The 23,498-nt window shown below is 40.9% G+C and overlaps 2 protein-coding genes across 4 annotated transcripts; one reads left to right on the top strand and one right to left on the bottom strand.

The window, feature by feature from the left end:
- Positions 1–658: 658 nt before the first annotated feature.
- Positions 659–13,899, top strand: LOC117527065 (zinc finger protein 782-like). 3 transcript variants are annotated; one of them, XM_034189242.1, is made up of 5 exons: positions 659–1,126; positions 5,014–5,144; positions 5,601–5,795; positions 12,434–12,494; positions 12,921–13,899. In XM_034189242.1, exons 1-5 carry the CDS (start codon positions 838–840, stop codon positions 13,874–13,876), a joined length of 1,632 nt encoding a protein of 543 aa, XP_034045133.1. In that variant the 5' UTR covers positions 659–837; the 3' UTR covers positions 13,877–13,899. The 3 variants fall into 3 exon arrangements, with proteins under 3 accessions (XP_034045133.1, XP_034045134.1, XP_034045132.1); XM_034189243.1 differs by lacking the exon at positions 5,601–5,795; XM_034189241.1 differs by lacking the exons at positions 12,434–12,494; positions 12,921–13,899 and having other exon boundaries at positions 5,601–10,765.
- Positions 13,900–17,245: 3,346 nt separating this feature from the next.
- On the bottom strand, positions 17,246–19,769 carry LOC117526630 (serine/threonine-protein kinase Nek2-like). The gene is made up of 6 exons (XM_034188683.1): positions 19,677–19,769; positions 18,692–18,909; positions 18,340–18,577; positions 17,833–17,915; positions 17,621–17,747; positions 17,246–17,485 (listed from the first exon to the last, which is right to left on the bottom strand). The coding sequence occupies exons 1-6, from the start codon at positions 19,767–19,769 to the stop codon at positions 17,246–17,248; spliced, it is 999 nt and encodes a 332-aa protein (XP_034044574.1).
- Between the last annotated feature and the right edge of the window lie 3,729 nt (positions 19,770–23,498).

The raw sequence follows: 23,498 nt of genomic DNA on the forward strand, positions 1-23,498 counted from the left end.
CCAGTTGCATTGTACAAAACAAATACATTATCATTATGCTAACTGGATGTTTGTGTGAGATTAAATGTAGCTTTTTTCCATTGTGAGTTTTTGCTCGTGTACATGCGTAAGCCTGTCATGTAAATAATATTCAAAGAAAAACCATTGAATAACATGCTTTGGTTATTGCTTTTTGTTGTTGTTTTTGTTTTGTTTTGTTTTTTCTTTTTGTAAACATGATAAAATTCAAAGTTGTGGGCTTTTTTTTATTTATTTAATTTGAGATGATTTTTCATTTTTCATTTATTCATTAAGGACACCAGATGGCGGTGTCGGGTCATAAAGTACAAGCGACGTCCAGGTTGCAGAAAACGAGCTACCTATGTAACAGCGGTTCTATAGATGACCGCCAGAGGGCAGTGCTAGCTACAGCAACAAGACGTCACCACTGTCACGGCAGTGCCAACGTTTGGCTTTTAACTCAGCTTTTACATGCAAACAAAAATTGTTCAGATGTAACGTGCACATAAGTGCACCATTTTCAACGCATCTTTATCACGTATGACAGGCAACTTAAATGATTGTTGGTACAAGTTTGCGCCTCGTCGTCTGCAGGACTGGTCTGAGAACTGTAGGTGGCGGCAGCGCACAATTCTGGTAATTTTGTTTTCCATCCGCCGTAAACCACGAAGAAGAAAAAAGACAAAGACTAGTGTTATCTTCCTCTTGTTCTTAGACACAGTTATGTATTTCAGATAGCATCGCGTTTGTTTGTGTGTGTTTTTTTTAATAGTTGTTACTTTGTTTAAAAAAAAAAGACCGGTCCGTGTTTTTAGCTCAAAGCTCTGTTGTCGAACAATGTCGTCCGCCGTGGACTTCCATTCTCAGATTGCCTCCATCATGGAGGTGCTCGCTAACGCCGCCGTCGCTGAAATTTGCAAAGTAGTGGATGACGGCTACGCCGTAGTCCAGCTGGAAATGTCTCGGAGCCAGAAGGAGAACGAGTTCCTCCGGCGAAAAATCAAACTGCTAGATTTGCAGGTCGCCAGGTACCGAGCTGAGAGAACCAGGGGATCCGACGGCTCCGGCGGCAGCCGCTTCCCCGGAGTGCGCCTCCTCAATCGGCATAGCAGGGAACCACCGACCGGTACGTGAAGGCAGCACAAAGTTAACACGTTAAAATATGTGTGAAAACAGCTGGAGTGTCACAAACGTCAGGGACTATGCTGAGTTTTTGGGGCCTGAAGTGTTCTCAAGTCTGAACTTCAATGCCTGGGAATTAATTATTTTTATTTCGTGCTTTTGAAAAGTGAAACTTTTCTCAGTGGTGCAACTGCTGTGCACTTTGCTGTTGGAGACAGTTTTGCTTGTCCTTATTTCTAAGTACTGCAGAAGGCAAATCACTATGTGTAAAGCTACTACTACAACCCCTGGCAATAATTATGGAATCACCGGCCTCGGAGGATGTTCATTCAGTTGTTTAATTGTGTAGGAAAAAAGCAGATCACAGACATGACACAAAAGTAAAGTCATTTCAAATGGCAACTGTCTGGCTTTAAGAAACACTATAAGAAATCAGGAAAAAAAAGATTGTGGCAGTCAGTAACGGTTACCTTTTTAGACCAAGCAGAGGGAAAAAAAATATGAACTCACTCAATTCTGAGGAATAAATTATGGAATCACCCTGTAAATTTTCATCCCCAAAACTAACACCTGCATCAAAACAGATCTGCTCATTAGTCTGCATCTAAAAAGGAGTGATCACACCTTGGAGAGCTGTTGCACCAAGTGGACTGACATGAATCATGGCTCCAACACGAGAGATGTCAATTGAAACAAAGGAGAGGATTATCAAACTCTTAAAAGAGGGTAAATCATCACGCAGTGTTGCAAAAGATGTTGGTTGTTCACAGTCAGCTGTGTCTAAACTCTGGACCAAATACAAACAACATGGGAAGGTTGTTAAAGGCAAACATACTGGTAGACCAAGGAAGACATCAAAGCGTCAAGACAGAAAACTTAAAGCAATATGTCTCAAAAATCGAAAGTGCACAACAGAACAAATGAGGAACGAATGGGAGAAAACTGGAGTCAACGTCTGTGACTGAACTGTAAGAAACCACCTAAAGGAAATGGGATTTACATACAGAAAAGCTAAACGAAAGCCATCATTAACACCTAAACAGAAAAAAACAATGGTCAGGTAAAGGCACTGGGGAGATGGCTGTCATTACATCATCAATAAATGCACAAGTTTACATTGATATTTTGGACACTTTTCTGATGTTTGGGGATGATGAAATCATTTTTCAAGATGATAATGCATCTTGCCATAGAGCAAAAACTGAAAACATTCCTTGCAAAAAGACACATAGGGTCAATTTCATGACATAGGGTCAGTGTCAACGAGCAGATGTGATTTGATGCAGGTGATAGTTTTGGGGATGGAAATTTACAGGGTGATTCCATAATTTACTTGTATTCCTCAGAATTGAGTGAGTCCATATTTTTTTCCTCTGCTTGGTCTAAAAAAGTAACCGTACTGACTGCCACAATCTTTTTTTCTTGATTTCTTGTAGTGTTTCTTAAACCCAGAAAGTTGCCATTTGAAATGACTTTAGTTTTGTGTCATGTCTGTGATCTGCTTTTTTTTCTACAAAATTAAACAACAGAATGAACATCCTCCGAGGCCGGTGATTCCATCATTTTTGCCAGGGGTTGTAGTAACTTGGTTTTCATTTCTGAATGTGCTTTAAATGGTGAAAAGGAAATGGCAGAAAGTTGTTTACAAATGTGGCACATATGAAATAGATTTTATTTTGTATGAAAAACCACAACAAAAGGAGTATAAAAAGTAGACAGGTCTGCTCATTGACAAAATTGAGATGTGTGGAAGTGAAGTGAGCTTAGGTCAAGTTATCCAAAGTTTGAAACTCAAACTTGCAGGATGTAATGAAGATTTATGACCACTCCTGCATGATTTGCAAGGTTGCGAGTCCAGTCACATCTGCGGCAACAGGAGTTAACCCGGTGTTATGTGCTGAGATTATCCTCGAACACTACTAGATTTTCACTGATAACGTTAATCGTGTTAACCCTAACACTAAACTGTAACTACATTCAGGAAGTGTTATGTGCAGAATAATTTCATTGTGACAGTTTCAGACTCCTGTCATACCGCGTGTCAAGTCTTACCTGGTAGACAAGTAAAATTTGCTCACGATTTTAAACCTTAAGTCTTTTCATGCCTACAGTAAACCATAAATGTCTCGATGATGACAGTTGAGATAGTCAAATACAGACCTTCAGAGTAAAAATCATTATGCAGATGACTTTTTAATGCATTTTCCTACACTGGGAATTGATTTTGAGTAGTTTAAAAAAAATCTAAATTCCGCTTCTTAATTTTGAATATTTTCTGGTTTATTTTACCTGCTGCTTTACTCCTGTCTGGCAGTAAAGTGAATATCTTTGGGCTGTGGACAAAACAAGATATTTGAAATTATCATCTTGGGCTCTGGATAACATTGATTAACATATTTCAACTGTTTATTTTTTTTTTACATTTTACAGACCTAATGAGAACTCTAACAATTGAGGAAATAATCTGCTGATTAATTGGTTGTGGAAAATAATAGTTAACTTGCAGCCCTGTTTCACAGTGAGAACACTACATGAACATTAACCTAAATCCAACTACAAGCATAAAAAAATAATCGCAACAGCCATGTTTTGGAAAGAGCAGAGATGAACCACCTGTTAGAACATATTGAATGTGGTTTTAAAAGCAGAAGAAATACAGAAAAGAAAAGGCCTTTGTACTGCTGCTAATAATCTTAAACTAATTTTAGCCCTGATCAATAATCACACCAGTTACACTGCTTATAAACTATAATTAACTCCTATAAAAAAGTATAATTTAACTCTGGCACGTTGTACTTGGTTCATACATAATCTGGTACAAAGTTACTGTGGGTGTGACTTAACCTGCAAACTTCTGCAAACCACATAATTCACATCTACACTTGTGCACACACGCACACTTCTCTGATTGTACAGCTTACAGAAAATGTGGCATCAGGCATTATTAGTTGAGTATTGATATTGAAATAATATAGATTTCTGTTGCAGTGTGATGCAAAGCACTGTGGTGATGTGCAAAGCTCAGTCCCCAGGAACTGTTATTTTTTTTCCTGCCATAAAATCAATATTGTACAGTGCATTTATGGCAAGGAGGAACTGTGTCCTGAATTAAAGACACTTCAAAAACTACAGTACAGCAAATGATATATATAATGGAGAGCAGAGAACACACATATGCATGACCTGTGTCAACTAAAACCTGCAAAAGCATGCTAGCCACTGAGATAAGATCATATTGCTGCTATTAGCAATGATGTAAAATGTGTTCTGGGAGGTTGATTTAAAAAAAATGTATATGACTGAAGCGCCTCAGTGTTGCTTACTAACAGTGTCCATGGTTCTGGAGCCCCGGTGCATTCTGAGCTGAATGGACAAAGAAAAAAAAAAACAATGACAGAGATATGTTTGGAGGCGTAAAGGTGAGACATTCAACCCCAAGAACATTATTCCAGCTGTTAAGCGTGTTGGTAGCATCATGCTCGCGGACTGTTTTGCTGCCACAAAGGGAATAGAATAATGAAGGAAGTCTTCTTCATAATTCTTCACCAGCAAAACTTCAAACCAGCAGCTAGACTGTTACATCAAATCAGAAACTGTTGGGATGGTATGGTTAAATGCAAATTAATGATAAAATAAAACGCAGTCTCTTACTTTGATTTCATTGCAGGCAGCACAATCCCAAGATACTTCATGTTATGTGTGGCCAAATTTCATTTAGTCTTGACTTAAAAATGTTCACATGTTTTTCTGGGAAAGAAATACTGAAGAAAAACTCCAAAAGTTGGGTTGCCATGTAAAATGTACATAAAAGCAACATGATGATTTGCAAATTATTTCATTGTTATATTCAAGTGAGTGGGTCATCATTCCCTTCATACTCTCTTCCCTCAGGCCCCAATCAACTGAGCAGACCCAGGTTTCTCAATCGCAGCCCAGAACCTCAGCGGCCTCTGCAGAAGACCCAGCCAATTAATCTGGACCAGGACCCTGATCAGGAGGTTGTCACCACCACCAAAACAGAGGTAGAAAAAATAAGATTAACTTGCAGTTGAATGTATGAACATGAAATCTTATTACAGTGTTCATACATAGAACATTTTTATTTTGCACAACTGAGTAAACCCCCCCCCTCCCCCCCAATTACTTTCAGTCCAAAGTTATAAACTACAGCACAGCAAGTCACATCAAATTAACAAGGCATCATTTTTTTTCTGTATGTATTTAAGGGTGTTCCTAATTTCAGATCAAGTTGATTTTGGTCTCGAATATTGATTAGAAGTGGTTCTTTTTTGGGATTTGAGAATCTGAATAATTTATTCTGTGATATTTAATGAGCAATTACTGTTACATATAATTGAACGTTTTATTCTGTGCCCAAAATTATCTGCAGCACAATAATGTCGCATTTTCTTACAACAAAAAGATTTGGCATTTTTCTGAATGAATTATTCATCCAGAAATCTCTTCCTAATAATCAGTTGGCAGAGCCTGAGGATGACGAGCTCCTGATTGTCAAGGTGGAGGGAGCAGTAGAAAGCAGCGGCATCATTCATGAGCCAGCAGTAGATGGCTGCATTAGCACCAGAGGACACGAGGAGACTGTTGTACCGCTTGCTCCTGGGTCAGAGGACGCTGGCGACACCCGAGCGGCCAGAGGTCACAGTGAAACGGAGGTCAGTGGATCCAACATCATCACCCTTGTTGTCATCAACTCACCTGAATCAGGCAATACCCACAATTCCAAGTTGGATTTAAGAGATGGAGGCATAAGAGCAGGGGAGAATCAGCTACTGGATGTAAGCGTTGACATGAGACAGTGTGGAGACGTGGCGCCACACTGGGATGTCACATCACTTTGCTGTGATGATGTACCAAAAAATAAGAAAGATGAAGATAATAAAGTGCCTGTAGCCAACAGCGAGGTCGGTTATAATGCTAACGGCAGCCACCATACGCAGTTCTCTGTGTCAGAGGTGACCGTCAAAATTGATGGGCTGAGTTCAGAGAGGGAAGACGAGGAGTGCCAGTGGTCAAACAGAATAGTTTTAGACCAAACAAACAAGGAAGCAGGCAGCGGGCGAGATGGACATGAAAACTTTACACCTTCCATTATTCAGCCTGCTCAGCTTCAACCAGCAGAGAAGAATTCCGTGCAAGTCAATTTGACATCCCAGGCAGAGTGTGTGATTCTCCCCCAGGATGGGACACCTGGAACATCTGTTACCCTGATGACTCCCAACTACAGCACCGCGTACGAGGACTCTGAAACTAAAGACAAACCCCTCTACCAGCCCAGCTCTTCTCACGTTCCACTGCCTGGTCGTCTCACTCAGTCTCATCGGAACTCCCAGAAACCATTTTCACATTTTGATCAAAGACCTGGAAATTCAAAAGGTATGCATGCGGCTTTCCTCCGTGCCGTGACTATGGAGCGGCCATATAGGTGCACCAGCTGCACCAAGCGCTTCTCGCTGGAATCTGAACTTCAGAAACACATGGCGAGGCACAGGAGGCAGAAGCCCTACACCTGTCAGGTGTGCGGAAAAAGCTTTGTGTGTCCGAGTCAACTGGAAATCCACAGAAATGTTCATACAGGCGAAAGGCCCTTCACATGTTTGGTGTGCAACCGACGCTTTTCCCATCCCAGCAACCTGAAGAGGCACCAAAAGAATACAAATCACAGAGTGGAACTGTCACACTCAGAGTTCAGTGCTCCGACCGAGGATTGATGAAATGAAAGTGTTGCCTACAGAAGTCTTTTTGGCACTGTATTGATTCATTGACTTTAAAATCTTGACTGATCCTTTCTTTTTTTACTTCCTTAAACTGTTGTGTCCAGTCTTACTGAGGAGCAAATTAGACTTGCTGCAAGAGTCATTCAGCCTCTTTCAAGAACACTTTGGTAAATTATCTGTACCTGCTTTTTGTTGTTTTTTTTTTCTTGTGAGTGTGACATGCATCATTCATCAAACACTCATAAATCCAGATAATTGCCTAAATTACATGTGTAAGACTGCTGACTTCCTCCTGTTTGTAGATGGTCTTGTGCTTATGAGGAGTGTTAACATGAAAGTTTTCTGGTTTTTCTTTTTTTCAGCTAAACCAATGTAATTTACAGGAAAATAGATGCGTAATGTCACATTACTAGATATGCTGATATGTTCAAACACATTTTGGCCCGATCCCAGTATATACAGTTTTTTGTTTTTTTTCTCACTGAACACAGAGTCTCTCCTATACCATAGTTGACTTGTTACTCTTATTGTGCTGCTCTACCTCTTGCAGATGAAAATGCAACAGAAACACCTGATCCTACCCTAAATATATCCTTTATAAATAATGCATTTGAGATGACATGATTACAGTTTACAAATTCACTCGTGGTAAAACAAGAAATGGGCGGCACGGTGGCTAGGTGGTTAGCACTGTTGCCTCACAGTGAGAAGGTCCCATGTTTGCTTCCCGCCTGGTGTGTAGAGTTTGCATGTTGTCCGTATGTTTATGTAGGTTCCCTCTGGCTGCTCTGGTTTCCTTCCATTTCCAAACACATGCAGCTTAGCTGAACTGGTGACTCTAAATTGTCTGTAGGTGAGAGCATCAATTTGTTTGTCTATATGTGGCCCAGTGATGGACTGATGGTCTGTCCAAACAGGATGATCCATGCCTCTCTCCCATTGACCACTAGGATCTGGAATAAGTCTAATAATAATAACTATAAATAAATAATAATGACTGGAATAAGTGGGTTGAGAAAATGAATGAACAAATTTTTTTTTAACTTGAATGGGTTGTAAATGATGCTGGTGCCACATTTCATTTTTATTTTCCGCATTTCATACTGTAGACTGTGAGAGAGACCTGAAAACAGGGACTCGAAGACGGTGAGTGAAGACTTTTCCTGCTGGAATTCAAACATGGGGACAAGGCAAACCACATTCTGGAACATGTGGTACACATCTTAACCCCTCAGTCATGGGGCGTGCCCCGCTACGTTTCATTCTTAAGTAAAACGGAAACAGTAAAATTTAGAACCACATGCTGTTTCCTGTGAGCCACAAACAGCAAAGACACACAGTCAGCTCTCTGTTGCACAAAATAAATTAAAGATGTGTCACATAAGACTGAAAATCTTCTGTTGCTTCAACAGTTTTGCAGTCATGCTTCCTTTGAGATAATCTGACTAAATAGTTTAGCTCAGCTAAAACCTGATTGTTCAGATCAGGTTATGAGCACCACCACATCCACCACACAACAGAACCACTGTGTGACCTGGATGTTAACTACCCAGACAGACAACCAGTCTGTCCCCACCTCCTGAAAGTAACCACCTATCAGGTGATGTGGGAGTGTCCTTTACGACTTGTAGCCGCTGCTGGAAACGGCAAAGCTTATCAGATATTTTTATCGTCTAAAAGATTAACTTTTTTTTTTTTTTTTTTTTTTTTGCGAGAAGAATTGGAATACAAGAAAGTTGGTGACTGCTGGATGTGATCTTCCGGTCAAACGTTACGCGTACCCCCCTTCAGTAAACAAAGCATAGAATCTGTGTTACCGGAGTGTGTGTGTGAGAGATGTATTTATCATTTGCCCATAAAGTTAAATTAGCAGTTTTAAGCAGTGTTAAAGCAGCATGCCAGGTCCACATTGTTCCGTGGATGACTCGTGTGGGATGCAAAAATGGAAACAGCAAATTTTCTCAGCACAGGAGTGGAAACAAGCCACTGCACATTGCATTTGCGATTCATTGTACATCCTACACACTTTTCCAATGGAATTACAAGATCCCGAAGAATGTGCTGAGTGAACTAAATTAGTAAGTTATAATTACTGTTTTTACTTTTTATCTGTTACATATCCAACAGATATTTGCTAATGTAATGTCTCTATTACTGTATACTACTGCATAGATCTGGTGATTCATAATGTGTAGTACAGTGCACTGCTTATCATATTTATATCTACATGGTGTATATTACCGGCATACAGAATATAGGCTATATGAAAACCTAGAAATGGACAAGTCTCAGTCTGTATAACCTGTGCGTTGCGTAGCCATGCAAGTTTTGCTTGTCTTTCTGTATGACATACCTGTTAATATCTACATACATACAAGGGGGCTTTTGCGTGCTGCAGATGTCTCGTTTTCCCAACCATCTGGTAGTTGTAACGGATCGGGAATTGTCAGCGTCAGTTGTCGGTAAAGATTTATGTTCTTTTTTTTTAATGGCCTCTCATTTGTCTTCTTCAGTTAAAACTACATTGCCATTTTGTAGAGTGAGTGCGTCAGCCAAGTTATTTCTTTTGCTTTCCACCTGCTGAATTCTGTCAAAACGTCAACTTTCCAGCACTCAAAATCTGCAATATTTACATTGTTGTCGGAGCTTATGGTGTGCTTTGGGTAGCTATGAATTTCGACCCGGCCCAGCACGCACCGCACAGACTGAGGTGCTGAATTGGCTTATTGTAGCTTCCTGTTGGGCCCAACCTTTTGAGGGGGGGCTAGTGACTGTGGCACCTGTGAGATGAAGTATTTGTGAGCATTGTGACCTTCCAGGAAATATGGAGGGAAGTTTTAAGAATTTTTGCAAATAGATGAGTTACTCAAAGAATGTTCGATCAGTTGTGATCATTAAACGTGTGTGTGTGTGTGTGTGTGTGTGTGTGTGTGTGTGTGTGTGTGTGTGTGTGTGTGTGTGTGTGTGTGGATGAATGCATATTTGTGAAGTGTTTAGGATACCATTGTAGAGTCTCGTCTCGTGTGCGTTCCCAGGTCTGCTGGGTGTTACCCTACCATTTTGAGGGGGGAGCAGCACATTGGTATTTCTGTAAGAGCTTTTGCAGTTTCTCTTAGTTTAATTGTATCCTCTTCAAAGATATCCTCAGTTGTTACTTTCGGGTGCTCTTGCCTATTGATTTGCTGGCATTCTTCTAGTATATGTTTTTGGGTTTCTTCCTCAGTATTGCAGAACCTACTGGATACATTGGCATATTTATTCCTATAGTTGCATTTTACTGCCAGTATTCTTGTTCTTGCCATCATGATGCTGTGTGCTTCCATCCTGTTTTGTTTGTCCAGGTAGGGTTTCCTTTTTCCTGTTTCCAACGTTTTTTACGTTTTCAATGTAGTGTTTTACCTTTGATTTGATCTCTCCTTGTTCTTTAATATTCTTCATTAGCTGTAAACCTATTTTTCTTTTTATATCTCCTTTGCTTGTTTGATCCATTATTTGCAGTTTTTCCCTAGTCTTGTTGACTTCCCTTTTCTATGGTTTACTGTTGCTGTTGATTATATTTTTCATTAGGTCTGATCCTACTGTATTTATCCTTTTTTGGAAGTTGACCTTGTTTTTTTGTATTATATGGTCTATATCCCAGTGTCTAAGAAATACAATCAGCTGAGGTCAGACATTGTTACTCAGTCAAATACTAATTGCAAACACCTTTCAATTTTTTTTTTTTTCCCCCATTTCAAGACTTAAAAAAAAATTCAAATGGAATGTACTCTGAAATGCATCAGCAAAGAGTTATATCTTCCTGATGTTGCATCTGTTTTATGAGGCCATTGCCCATTCCTCTTTGCAGCACCTCTCAAGCTCCATTAGGTTGAGCGTTGGTGCACAGCCATTTTCAGATCTCTCCAGAGATGTGCAATCAGATTCAGGTCTGAGCTCTGGCTGGGACACTCAAGGACATTCACAGAGTTGTCCTGAAGCCACTCCTTTGATATCTTGGCTGTGTGCTTAGGGTCATTGTCCTGCTGAAAGATGAACAGTCACCCCAGTCTGAGGTTCAGAGAGCTCTGGAGCAGGCTTTCATCCAGGATGTCTCTGTACATTGCTGCATTCATCTTTCCCTCAATCCTGACTAGTCCCCCATTTCCTGCTGCTGAAAAACATCCCCACAGCATGATGCTGCCACCACCATGCTTCACTGTAGGTGTGCTGCCAGCGGTGTTTCCGCCAAATGTGACGCCTGGCATTCAAGTCAAAGAGTTCAATCTTTGTCTTATCAGACCAGAGAATTTTGTTTCTCATGGTCTGAGAGTCCTTCAGGTGTCTTTTAGCAAACTCCAGGTGGGCTGCCATGTTCCTTTTACTAAGGAGTGGCTTCTGTCTGGCCACTCTACCACACAGACTTGATTGGTGGATTGCTGCAGAAATGGTTGTCCTTCTGGAAGGTTGTCCACAGAGGAATGCTGGAACTCCGACAGAGTGACCATCGAGTTCTTGGTCACCTCCCTGATGAAGGCCCTTTTTCCCCGATCACAGTTTAGACGGGCGGTCAGCTCTAGAAAGAGTCCTGGTGGATCCAGATGTCTTCCATTTACAGATGATAGAGGCCACTGTGCTCATTGGGACCTTGAAAGCAGCAGAAATGTTTCTGTAACCTTCCCCAGATTTGTGCCTCGAGACAATCCTGTCTCAGAGGTCTACAGACAATTCCTTTGACTTCATGCCTGGTTTGTGCTCTGACATGCACTGTCTACTGTGGGACCTTATATGTAGACAGATGTGTGCCTTTCCAAATGATGTACAAGCAACTGATTTTACCCCAGGTGGACTCTAGCTAAGCTGTAGAACCATTTCAAGGACCATTAGTGTAAACAGGATGCACCCGAGCTCAATTTTGTGCTTCATGGCAAAGTCTGTGAATACTTCTTGGTTTTCTTCTTAGATTTCTTAGTTTTTTGTTGTGTTTTGTTTTGTTTTTTTAATAAATTTGCAAGAAATCTAAAAGTAAACTTATTTCACATTGTCATTATGGGGTATTGTGTGTATAATTTTGAGGAAAACAAATGAATTTCATCAAGTTTGGAATAAAGCTGTAACATAGCAAAATGTGAAAGGAAAAAGTGAAAGGCTTTGAATACTTTCCAGATGCACTGTAAATAATCCTTTTGTGATATTTTAGTGATTTATATTTTGAGTTGAATTTTCTTAACAGCCTATTTGTTGCCATGTCCCCACAAAGGATATTACACATGTGCACGCATTGTAGTTGTAAATATGCTAATAAAATATTTTTCAAGTTTACGGTTAATGTGTGTATTTCCAGTTCTTCTCTGGCTGGACTCAAGTTAAATATTTACACACCGTGAGACAATAAACAAGATGTATTTCTGATTCTAGCAGTGTCACTGTTGGAAGACTTTAATACATTTTAAGCCATTTTTAAATATTGAGTGAGTTTTATATATTACTATTTATAGATTACAATTAAACATAAGAAGACCATTGCAACTGATTAATAAATATTGACTATTTGGGGGCTCTTGGATTATTTCAGAAGAATATTTTCCTCTTCTTTCCAGGGCCAGGGATGTCCAAAAAACATGAGCTGTGCTCAGAACAAGGAAGAAAATCTGGATGAAGGTATGCGTGTGTTTTACAACTGTAAATATTGTTTTTTTGTCATAATGCATTAAGAAAATTGCCAACAAGTACTTAAAACACCAAATATGCAAATATTCATCATGTGCAGTTTATAGTTGATGTGTAGTTGCTAATTCATATTTAAACTTAATGCTGGAGCTGCAATAATTAATCAATTAGTAAATTAATTGACAATTGTTTTGATCATTTTTTCCAATCTTATTTCCTGGTTTCTTGAACAGTAAACTGAATATATTGGTTGGAGGCAAAAGACATTTGAGAATGTTATCTTGGGCTTTGAGACACACTGATCAACATTTTTATGGACCAAACAATCGATTAATGAAGTTACTTAGCTGCCGCCTTATGAAATGACACTTAAAAAAATCTTCTCTGATGGGGTTTGTGTATTTGTGTGCTCCAAAGCGATCTTAACAGCAGGAGGAAACTGCAGTTCTTCACAAACGCAGCAGGACTGGCAGGAGAACAGCCACACTGAAGTCATGGAGCAGTCGTCTTGTTCCACATACTCACTGGGATCTCATCCAGGAAGCTCATCCTTCAGTCAGACAAGAACAAACACCTGCAGGATGACGTCTGGTTCACAAAAGCCCAACCAGGATGCAGACCAGGAAAGCATTATGTCAACATTTAACATCAGCCACTCGCTTCCGCCTGAAGTGGAGCAAGGCGGCATGGTGGCACTGTTGTCCAAACGAGGAGGTGGCGGAGGACTCGCGGATCAGGAGAATGTTGGTGGCACATCAGACTATCAGTCCATCCTGAGTGTTCACATTCCTGACCCGCCCACTGACACTATGATTGATGGTAACAGAGCTCACAGGTATCATCTTTCAACTTTTAATAATCCTGCGGTTGCTTTGGGAACTGTGGAATCCCAGCAACAGCAAACACAGCATCCCTGGTCTGGTGTTCCACAGGGCGATGCTCACTTCTCCAATCAAAACCGACTTTTTCCACAATCGACCAGTGAGAACAGGGAGTCTGGTCCAGTCCAGCCTCAGTTGCAGCAGCAGGAGTGCCTTCCGTATGCCTGCACCTTCTGCTCACGCCGCTACGCTCACCAGTGTCAGCTACGCATTCACGAGCGTGTTCACACCGGGGAGAAACCGTACCAGTGCACCCAGTGTGGGAAGAGCTTTGGACAGTTCTGCAGCCTGAAGCGCCACCAGATGGTCCACACAGGGGAAAGGCCGTTCCCGTGTCCTCACTGCGGGAAGCAGTTCTCCACCTCTACCAACCTAAAGGTCCACCAGAGCGTACACACCGGAGAGAAAAAGTTCCATTGCGCCAAATGTGGCAAGAATTTCTCTTTCCTCAGCAACCTCATCAGACACCAGGCTCTGCACTCTGCTAAGTAGAGACGGGGCATCTGCAATGGGAAACCAAAGCCATTCTGGTTCACAGATTGTTACTTGTTGCAGGGTCCTTTTAGTGGACTGATGTGCGATATATGTATTGAATGATGATTCAAAAAAAAATCTTTCATTTTAGAGTCCATTTATTTTGTGGTGCCACATTTTAGTTTGCAAGAAGCTCAACTTTTGCTCTGTGTGATCGATTCTGCGCACCTGTACGCATTCGCTCCTCCCTAAAAGCCCAGACTTGTCCTCACTGTGTCACTCTGCATGTGAGCAGAGTCTCCTGTGAGGTTCTGTATCAAATTTTAGCTACAAGCAGTAAACTTTGATGGCATCAGTTGAAGCCCGATCAGAAATGCAGAAAGTTGCAGTTCCTTGGCTGGCCTTTTGAGGCTGGCTCCAAAACAGCACATTCCTGTAGGAGTCCATTTTAAAATGTCCAACTTGAGAGCGTAAATAAACATATTTACAGCCTGGTACACCAAACGGTTTTGTTCTTTATAGATACTTTCATACTCCATGAATATGATGGGGGGAATTTTTTTCCTATCTTTTTAGTATAAGATGTTTTAAGTCATAAAGTTTTGTAAACTTGGGGAGCACAGTTGCTTTGCGTGACAGCGACTGAGGCGAGCGTTGGCCTCTCACTATGACATTAACTCGAATCTACTTGATGCAGCTGGCAGCTGTTGTGTTCACTAAAATCAACCATTTATTTCTGAAAATTTCACAGCTGTTACAGTCTAAAGGAAAAATGAATACATCCACCTCTCCAAGTGCTAAAGCCCCCCTCCCCCCCAATAAAAAAGAGTCCTCTCTGAATTGTCTCAGCTATGCTCAGAGCAATAAACTGTACACACTGCATCCAGAAAGTATTCACAGCACTTCACTTTTTCCACATTTTATTTTACAGCCTTATTCCAAAATGGATGAAATCTCCCCCCTCAACACGAAATAGACCATAATGACAATCAGGGCTGGACTGGGACAAAAATTCACTCCTGTACTTTCTGGCTCAGACTGTCCCAGCACTACAATCTGTGTGCAGATACTGTGCCCCTGCCAGTCCAGCCCCCACAGCAAACATCTCTGAAAGGACATCTTGTGGTCAGTCCAGCTCCCTATGTTGTGTAGCTGTCAGCCTCACACAGTCTCTTCAGTGCCTCAGACAGACAGAAAAAGAGCAGAATCAGTCGGCCACAAATACCTAAGGTATAAGTTCACCAGCAGTAAATCGACAGGGAAGCAGAGAGAATATACTAAGGTAATTGCTGGCAGCTAGGCCCAAGCTTCACTAACAGACCCAGAAATTAAAGTGATGTTGACTCCTGTTCCATTGTTAATAAGCTGAATTAAAAGGACAGGAAACATAGTTCCATACTATGCCAGTATGTGAGCCATATGAGAGGGACAATAGATGCATCTTAAGTCTGGACTTGAAAGTCTCTACAGAATCTGACCGTTTTATCTCCATAAGGAGATCATCAAATAGGTGCATGATAAGAGAATGCTCTGGGGCCTGCAGACTTTTTATTCACCTTAGGGATACAAAGTAGTCCTGCTCCCTGAGAATGCAGAGCCTGGGGCGGTACGTAGGGTTAAAGTAGGGTGCTAGTCCATGAATAATTTTATAGGTTAGTAACAGAACCTTAAAATCCAACCTCACAGAGACAGGAAGCCAGTGAAGAGATGCCAAAATTTGTGTAATTTCAAACTTTATGCTTCTTGTAAAACCTCTGACAGCAGCATCTGACCGACTGGAGACCCCAAATGCTGGACTGCAGTAAACCAAAAAATAGAATATTGCAGTATCCATTCAAGAAGAGACAAATGCATGAATCAGAGTCTGCATCAATGATGGACGGCATGAGATAAAATTTTTCTATGTTTCGAAAGTGGAAGAAAGCAGTCCTTATAATATCTCTAATGTATAGGTCAAAGACCAGCGTGGGATCAAAAATCACCCCAAGATGAAGCCAGCAGGACCACATCACCTGCAAAAAGCAGTGACGAGACCCTGAGCCCACCAAACTGAAGATTTCCACCCCCAACTACGCCTCGATATCCTGTCCATGAATATCACAAACAAGACTGGTGACAAGGCACAGCTCTGTCAGAGACCACTGGAAATGAGTCCGACTTACTGCCGAGAACTCGAACACAGCTCTCACTTTGTGAGTACAGAGATTGGATGGCCCTGAGAAAGGACCCCCTCAGTCTATACTCCCACAGCGCCTCCCACAGTATTTCCCGGGTTACCGGATCATACGCCTTCTCCAAGTCCACAGTGACGTCTCATCCAAGACAGTCGCTCCACACCCAGAGCCTTCAGCATTTCTGGACGGATCTTTTAATTTCATGTATTTATGTAAAAGATGTTTGTCAGACATTACACCAAATTTGAAAAGAACAGCTCAAACAAATTCCATCCATCCATTTTCTAAACCAGCTTACTCCAATCAAGGATCAAGGGGCAGCTGGCGCCTATTCTAGCAGTCATATTGTGTAAGGCGGGTGAACACTCTGGACAAGTCCCCAGTCTGTCACAGGGCCACATATAGACGGACAAACACAGTCAGTTAAGATTCAACAAATCACCCAACCTGCATGTCTTTGAAAGTGGGAGGAAACCGGAGCACCCAGAGGGAACCCACACAAACACGGAGAACATGCACATGCCACACAGAAAAGATCAAGTGGGAAGCGAACCCACAACCATTTTGCTGTGATGAAACAGTGCTAACCACTGCGGTGCCCTTAAAAACACAAAAAAAACACACTTCGCTTTTTTTTTTTTTTAAAAGAAAACTTATTTTTATGTACAAACAACAAAATATTGAGTTGTTGTGCTGCACAGAGGCTCATGGTGCTGCACAGAGGCTCATGGTGCTGTTGGTTCTGCTGACTGAGGCGTATCAGTGGAACACTTTAAGAAGGGGGAGCAGCGAGGCTCGATGGAGGTCACCTCCACGGAGGGCGTTGTTGGTGTTGAGCACGAATTTGTGCTTTTGCTTCCTTCTGTTTGTCCTGAATTATAAAAAGATTTGAAAAAAAAAGAAAGGGGGGGGGGGCGGCGTTACTGACATTATATTTTGGGGTTGATGAAGAAAACTGGCAGAAACTTTAAAAAAAATTAATTTTCACTTTGCAAAATGTTTTATGAATAAACATTCTGTATAAAATGTTGGAGGTGATGTAGAAAAGTGCAATTAATTATTGTGTGTTTTCAGGCTGATTTTCATTTTTAAAAATTGATAAATAGGGTGTAATGGTGGAACCCATTTTCTCAAAAGCTACTGAACTTCCACTGGATCAAATCTTTTGAGCAGGTTTTGTGGAGATTGGCTCAAAACATTTTGAGAAATCCTTCTAACAGACAAACAGTCTGTAAACAGAACCTCTCTGGTTGGTGGTGATAACACTCACATTCACGGCTGCGCCCGTCTTCTTCTGTGGTGCCTGTGCTTCTTTTTTTCTGTGCCTGATGTTTTGCACAGACACGGACTGAGGAAGACGATGATCAGGCTGACGTGGTGATCTCACCTCTTCCTTGATGAATCTCTCAGTCAGCTGGTGGAGGATGTCTGCTGCCGACGGCCTCCTGAAGGGCTGGAAAGACAGAAGATCAAGATCCATCACTAATGCAGCACAGAAATAACTTTTTGGGGCAGTTTATGAGATTCCCAAAGTGAGTGAGCAGATGGAAACCAAAGTCAAATTTATTTTCAATATCATGAATCTCACATTGACTTGCAGCATGTCCCTAATGATTGAGTCCAGGAAGTTGGAATAGTAGACAGGGATTCTGCTGAACGTTCCACGATTGATGCGTTCTTCCAGCGTTTTCCCTCGTCCATCAGTAAATGGAGGCCTGAAGAGGAAAATTCAGCAAAAACTATTCAGTGTGTTGTCAACAAAGTAGGAAAATCATCTGAAATCCGAGTAGCAGAACTTACACGAAGGCACACAGCTTGTACAGCAGACACCCCAGAGACCAGATGTCTGATCGCTCATCATACTGTGACTCATTGATCTTCTCCTGGAAAACAGACAAAACAATAAAGTTTGCATAATCTGCACAGTTTCTGCTGGAAAATTCACCATTTATGATGAAAGTTAGTGTTGCAATTCTGACTTTTTGCTTTGTCTTTTCCTAAAGAGAAATTCCAGACTTTAGGAGCAGTCAGTCTGAACTGTTGGTCTGGACTCACTAACTCCAGTAACGGATTTCACGCAGAACACAATTGGACCTTCTTCGGTTTACATTTTGATCTGCTGAATGAACCTAAACTTCCCCACCAACAACCATGTTTAAAGGTGTAGATCATCCACTGGTGTAGAAATGACCACTGTTCCTGAGGAAGGTCCCTTTGTGCTCAACATTGACCTGTACTTGTAAATCTCTGGTATTTCTCAGGACAAGAAGGTTGTTTTAAAAGAAAGAGAGACGAAAAGTGACTCACCGGACTCATGTAAAGAGGAGTCCCTGCTCTACCCGTGCAGACATGCTCCTTACTGGGGAGGACCTCAGCCAGACCAAAGTCACCCAGCTTCACGTTTAGGTTCTTGTCCAGGAAAACATTTGCTGGTTTCAAATCCTGGTGCAGCACAACAGTTCTGTCCGGCCGTCTGTGACAATGCATCAGTGCTGAAGCCAACTGCAGTAGAATACGAAGGATGAAGTTCTCGGACAGAAACATCCTGCAGGAATGAACAGACAGCAAGTTAATAGAGCTAAAAAGAAGAGACGTAAAGCCGTCCTGAAATGATGCTGGACTGAAACATCCTAAGACAAATGACGGATGATGGATTTACCCTCTGATTTGGTAGCGTTCAATGAGGGTGTCCAGATCTCCACCCTCACAGTGCTCCATCACAATGTAGAGCTTTTTCTGCTCCAAGTCTACAAAGTGATGGAAGTACTGAACGATATTTCGGTGGCTGAGGTCCATCAGGATCTTCACCTCTGACAGCAGACGCTTCAGTTGATCCTTCTTCATCTCCCTGTACCTCACCACCTTCCACACCAGAATCTACAAATAAGAATGGTTTTCATTAAAGACACATCTGAAACTAACACAATTCAACACAACCATGTGTGTCAGTTTGCACAATAAAATACAATGGTATATGGCTATGACGCTACGTGTGCTCTAATTGGCTGATTTCCAGTCTGATATTTCATATCAGACCAGTTACCATGACAATCGGTCCGGAACGCATATTGCATTTGTTAAAAACCTGAAAGCTAAAAACACAATTAGAAAAGCCAAGTCGGACATGAATGTACTCCATAAATATTTGAACAGCATCAGAAAAAACACACAGATTGAAAGCTTAACAGCTAACGACCATCTGTTAGCAAGTTCTTCATGGAGGTGAAGTGAACAGGTCTGACTACGAGCCGTCAGCAGCTTTCATTATCGGGTGATACTGTAAGTTTGTGTGTTTATATATATTTAATAGTCATATAATAAATGAATTATTAACCACGCTTGCTTGCCGGTCTGTACGGGGATATCAGGCCAAGGTGTAAGTAACAAGTGTTAGCGAGGTCTGAGTGAAAAACACTGAACACATACAGACCTCACACTCAGTTAATAATCCTTTAATATTTTATTATTTATTGTTATCACAGGTTCTTTTAGTCAACAGATAATACGTAAGAAGTTTAGTTACTTTTTCATATAGCTTTGGATGGACAAATGTAAAATGTTACACTGTTAGACAGCAAACAACTTCATCTACTACCACAAGTTAAGCTATTTTTTTGTACAAAAACATTTAAAGTGTTACTTACTTTGCCATCAGACTTTCTCTTAATTTTCTGACATGTTCCAAATGAGCCAGAGCCAACAGAACACAAAACCTCATAATCCTCAAAATAAGACATTCTGTGGCTCAGTTTAAAATGTTCACTTGCTCCTTCTGTCACCTCACAACCACTAAATGAGAGGTTGAATAATTCTGGCTTTGTATGAAACATGGACAAAGTATAAAGCATCATAAAGAATAAAGCAAAGGACTGGCTCACGCATCATAAAGGAGCAACCACTGGTCACATGACCTTTGCTGTTGGGTGAACTTGAAAGTTGAAATTGAACAGTTTACTAACATAATATATACAATTTAATAAATTATCATATTAACCATTTAGGAATTACAGCATTTCTATCCACTGTCCCTCCATTTTCAGAGCCCATAATTTGGCCAAACTATGTATAAGGATGATTTTTGAACAAATGCTTCACTTTTACAGTTAGATTCCTTTAAATATGGCAGGGGATGGATACATGAAAGTTTCAAGTCCCTGAACATGTCTTTTGACTTAGTTTAATCAGAACTCAGAAAAAGATGACACTTAAAACTCAAATTAAAAATAAATCCCCACAATGATCCTTCTGTTATTTTATCTGTATTTTCAGGAGGAATTGTGGTGTAACTGCATTAATGGTATATGTCCATTAGGTGGAGATATTCTATTTCAAGAAACATGGGACTCGAAAATTCTGTCTGTTGCTCATAATTGTAGATACGTACATGAAAAAGTACTTTGTCATTTTATTTACAGAAGGTCAATCTGCTGTCAGAGAGACTTGACCTCAGATGTGAGACAGAAAAATTTACATTTGGATGAACAAATGTAAAATGTTACACTGTTAAGAAACAGTAAACAACTTCATCTACTACCACATGTTTAGTTAATTACCTCCGCCAAGGAGGTTATGTTTTCGGTTGAGTTTGTTTGTTTGTCTGTCTGTTTGTCAGCAGGATAACTCAAAAAGTTTTGAACGGATTTTGATGAAATTGTGTGGAGTGGTTGGAAATGACAAGAGGAACAAGTGATTAAATTTTAGTGGTGATCCGGATCACGATCCAGATCCAGGAATTTTTTAAACGATTCTTCACCATTGCGGGATAGGGGGAATTTTGACATTCTAGTTTCTAATTCCACAAAAACAAGGCAGAAAGCCTTTAAAAAAATTAAGGTGTAACATAGTCAAATGTTCTATCAAACAACAAAGTTTGGTGATGATCAGATCTGGATTCTGGATCTAGTGATCCAGAATATGCAAAAATATAGGGAAAATAGAAAATGTGTCAGTGTGAGGTGACAAATGAAGCTAGAGATGCACAACTAACACCAAACTGTAGCTGAATCTGTACTGATTCAGTAAGGTGTCATCAGATTTGATGTAGCTTCAAATGTTATGGAGCTAGATCCAGAAAAAAAGCGCCATTACCAAAAAAATGTTTTTATACAATAACTTTTGAACTAATAAAGACATAAAAGTGATTCCAAGTTCTAGTGGTATGTTTTCATGGTCAAGGATGTCAAATATAAAGGAAAGAAAAGTGTATGTATCATAGTTTTGGTTGTAACACTGAATAGTTGAATAGATCACTGTGCCAAGGAGGGAATCTCTTTAGGGTCAGTGACCCTATGGCCTTGTGTAGCACATGCAACACTTAAAAAATAGTTCTATTTCAGAATTTACTGTTATTTATTTAGAGAAGTGTTTCATAAATGTTAAAAAAAAATTCATATATTTGCAGTTTAGTTGAATAGTAAATTGAATTTTGTCTATTTGTTTTTGTCTATAAGCACATGCAATATCAATATCAGTGCTCAGATGACAGTAGCTTCTGGGAAAGGTGCAAGTTGCAATAAACTGTGATGCCAAGCGCTAAGGATACATGCTATCCAGTCACAGCAGATGAAACTTTTTTTACTACTGAAGCAAACATCATTGTTAGACTTTTTTAAGTTCAATGATTCCACGGCGTGTAGATGTTATGGCGTCAGTGACCCCATGGCCTTGGCGGAGGTTTGCACTCTCTGAGTGCTTCTAGTTTTTCATATAAAAACAGTTAAAGTGTTACTTACTTTGCCATCAGACTTTGTCTTAATTTTCTGACATGTTCCAAATGAGCCAGAACCAACAGAACACAACACCTCATAATCCTCAAAATGAGACATTCTGTGGCTCAGTTTAAAATGTTCACTTGCTCCTTCTGTCACCTTAATGACCACTGAATGAGAGGTTGGATATTTTTGGCTTTGTATGAAACATGGACAAAGTATAAAGCATCATAAAGAATAAAGCAAAGGACTGGCTCACGCATCAAAGGAACAACCACTGGTCACATGACCTTTACTGTCAGTCACATGACCTTTGCTGTTGGGTGAACATGAAAGTTGAAATTGAACAGTATAATAAAATAATATATATAGCATAATAAAATATCATATTAACCATTTAGGAATTACAGCATTTCTATCCACTGTCCCTCCATTTTCAGAGGCCATAATTAATTGGACAGGCTACCTGTAAGGATGATTTTTAACAAATGTTTCATTTTTACAGTTCGATTCCTTTAAATATGACAGGGGATGGAAACATGAAATTGTCTAGTCCCTGAACATGTCTTTTGACTTACTTTAATCAGACAGAAATCAGAAAAAGTCAAGATGATCCGCTAGCTTAGCGCAGCTACTAGCTCTTAGCCGATTTAGCATGGCGGCTTCTCCTGTCTCTCCCGCACTTTTCTGCACTGGGTGTGAAATGTTTAGTTATTCCTCGGCCTCCTTTAGCAGTAACGGTACTTGTAATAAGTGTAGCTTATTCATAGCTTTGGAGGCCAGGCTGGGCGAATTGGAGACTCGGCTCCGCACCGTGGAAAATTCTACAGCTAGCCAGGCCCCTGTAGTCGGTGCGGACCAACGTAGCTTAGCCGCCGTTAGTTTCCCTCTGGCAGATCCCGAGCAGCCGGGAAAGCAGGCCGACTGGGTGACTGTGAGGAGGAAGCGTAGCCCTAAACAGAAGCCCCGTGTACACCGCCAACCCGTTCACATTTCTAACCGTTTTTCCCCACTCGACGACACACCCGCCGAGGATCAAACTCTGGTTATTGGCGACTCTGTTTTGAGAAACGTGAAGTTAGCGACACCAGCAACCATAGTCACTTGTCTTCCAGGGGCCAGAGCAGGCGACATTGAAGGAAATTTGAAACTGCTGGCTAAGGCTAAGCGTAAATTTGGTAAGATTGTAATTCACGTCGGCAGTAATGACACCCGGTTACGCCAATCGGAGGTCACTAAAATTAACATTGAATCGGTGTGTAACTTTGCAAAAACAATGTCGGACTCTGTAGTTTTCTCTGGGCCCCTCCCCAATCAGACCGGGAGTGACATGTTTAGCCGCATGTTCTCCTTGAATTGCTGGCTGTCTGAGTGGTGTCCAAAAAATGAGGTGGGCTTCATAGATAATTGGCAAAGCTTCTGGGGAAAACCTGGTCTTGTTAGGAGAGACGGCATCCATCCCACTTTGGATGGAGCAGCTCTCATTTCTAGAAATCTGGCCAATTTTCTTAAATCCTCCAAACCGTGACTATCCAGGGTTGGGACCAGGAAGCAGAGTTGTAGTCTTACACACCTCTCTGCAGCTTCTCTCCCCCTGCCATTCCCTCATTACCCCATCCCCGTAGAGACGGTGTCTGCTCCCAGACCACCAATAACCAGCAAAAATCTATTTAAGCATAAAAATTCAAAAAGAAAAAATAATATGGCACCTTCAACTGCACCACAGACTAAAACAGTTAAATGTGTTCTATTAAACAT

This window comes from Thalassophryne amazonica, chromosome 15 (genome assembly GCF_902500255.1).
Source record: "Thalassophryne amazonica chromosome 15, fThaAma1.1, whole genome shotgun sequence".
Taxonomy (NCBI): domain Eukaryota; kingdom Metazoa; phylum Chordata; class Actinopteri; order Batrachoidiformes; family Batrachoididae; genus Thalassophryne; species Thalassophryne amazonica.

Coding starts and splice junctions, on each gene's coding strand:
- LOC117527065 (XM_034189241.1), top strand. CDS start 838: ATGTCGTCCGCCGTGGACTTCCATTCTCAGATTGCCTCCATCATGGAG. Junction 1,127..5,013: donor TAGCAGGGAACCACCGACCG/GTACGTGAAGGC, acceptor CTCTTCCCTCAG/GCCCCAATCAACTGAGCAGA. Junction 5,145..5,600: donor TCACCACCACCAAAACAGAG/GTAGAAAAAATA, acceptor CCTAATAATCAG/TTGGCAGAGCCTGAGGATGA.
- LOC117526630 (XM_034188683.1), bottom strand. CDS start 19,769: ATGTCTTATTTTGAGGATTATGAGGTTTTGTGTTCTGTTGGCTCTGGC. Junction 17,916..18,339: donor CTCCTCTTTACATGAGTCCG/GTGAGTCACTTT, acceptor TCTGTTTTCCAG/GAGAAGATCAATGAGTCACA. Junction 17,486..17,620: donor GGGACATGCTGCAAGTCAAT/GTGAGATTCATG, acceptor CTGTCTTTCCAG/CCCTTCAGGAGGCCGTCGGC.